Source organism: Echinococcus granulosus (assembly GCF_000524195.1).
Source record: "Echinococcus granulosus chromosome Unknown EG_S00617, whole genome shotgun sequence".
Taxonomy (NCBI): domain Eukaryota; kingdom Metazoa; phylum Platyhelminthes; class Cestoda; order Cyclophyllidea; family Taeniidae; genus Echinococcus; species Echinococcus granulosus.
Genome location: NW_020170996.1, coordinates 1 through 1002, shown reverse-complemented (window position 1 = coordinate 1002; position 1002 = coordinate 1). Strand labels below are relative to the sequence as shown.

The window sequence follows — 1002 nt, the reverse complement described above, 5'->3', positions numbered from 1 at the left end:
TTGGCAACAATAAAAAATGCAGAAATCACGTCTCTTACAGCTCGAGTATTTGGCATGATACTTGCAACTTTTGCACAAAGCAGATTCCCTTACTCTTTTCTTCTGTGTGCCTAAGTGTATGCAATCTTGGACTTTAATATACGCTTAACGGTTGTTAAGGTGCTTTTGATCTTTAGTGGATAGAACTACGTGTTGGGAATCAGGGAGGATTTTTGCGAGTGCCTAATGCACCTTCAGCAGTTGACCATGACTACCATCCCTTTTTACCTTTGCAACAGCTATGAGCCACAAATTAGCAAGACGATTCCTTTGTGCAGCTTTTCTTTGTGGGCAGCGATAACATAAGATACTAGAGACATATCAACACCATCTAACTGACTTTTCAACGTACCTTCTATATATATAGTCACTTACCCATGTAAATGAGAGAATCAGTGTAGACGTATTTTTACCTAAGGTTGTATCAACTTTGAAAATGGTGCATTTATTTATTTTGCCTTTTATCGAGCAAAGCAATCGTCTCCTTTTAGCCATTTACGGGAGAAAAATCCAAGTGTTTGCAAGATCAAGGAAGAATTAGAAGATTCACCTAGGCGTAGCAGTCATATGTCAACTTTCGCAGCACTTGGGCCGATTTTCGGTGTCCAAGTGGCCTAAACATTTTAGGCAGTCTCAAACCTGCTGTCAAGAGCAATAATTTTCGTCAAATAAGTTCCATTGCATTTAGTTCTCTGGAATATGTTAATGCATTTGGAAATGCAATTTGCTTATTTGTCCCCAACTGTGGTTAGTTTGACTGTCCCTCAATTTGGCGAACTGTCAGATGTTTTGTTGCATTTCTATGGCAAATTTACTCATAATCCATCTCCTTATCCACTTGACGACCTGATTGATAAATTACACCCAAAATGTTAGTTGTTTTTAAGAATCTAAACAAATTCCTATGCTTGCAAATTAATTAGCCTAACATATGGAATGTCAAGTGACCATTTTTTTGCATAA

General features: G+C 37.7%; 1 protein-coding gene across 1 annotated transcript; it reads right to left on the bottom strand. All coding sequences in view use genetic code 11, as the record gives it.

Annotated features, from left to right (window-relative positions):
- Positions 1-222: 222 nt before the first annotated feature.
- Positions 223-606, bottom strand: EGR_11247 (hypothetical protein; the record flags this gene model as incomplete). Its single annotated transcript, XM_024500494.1, has 2 exons — positions 223-322; positions 590-606. 2 exons carry the CDS (start codon positions 604-606, stop codon positions 223-225), a joined length of 117 nt encoding a protein of 38 aa, XP_024345092.1.
- Positions 607-1002: the final 396 nt, after the last annotated feature.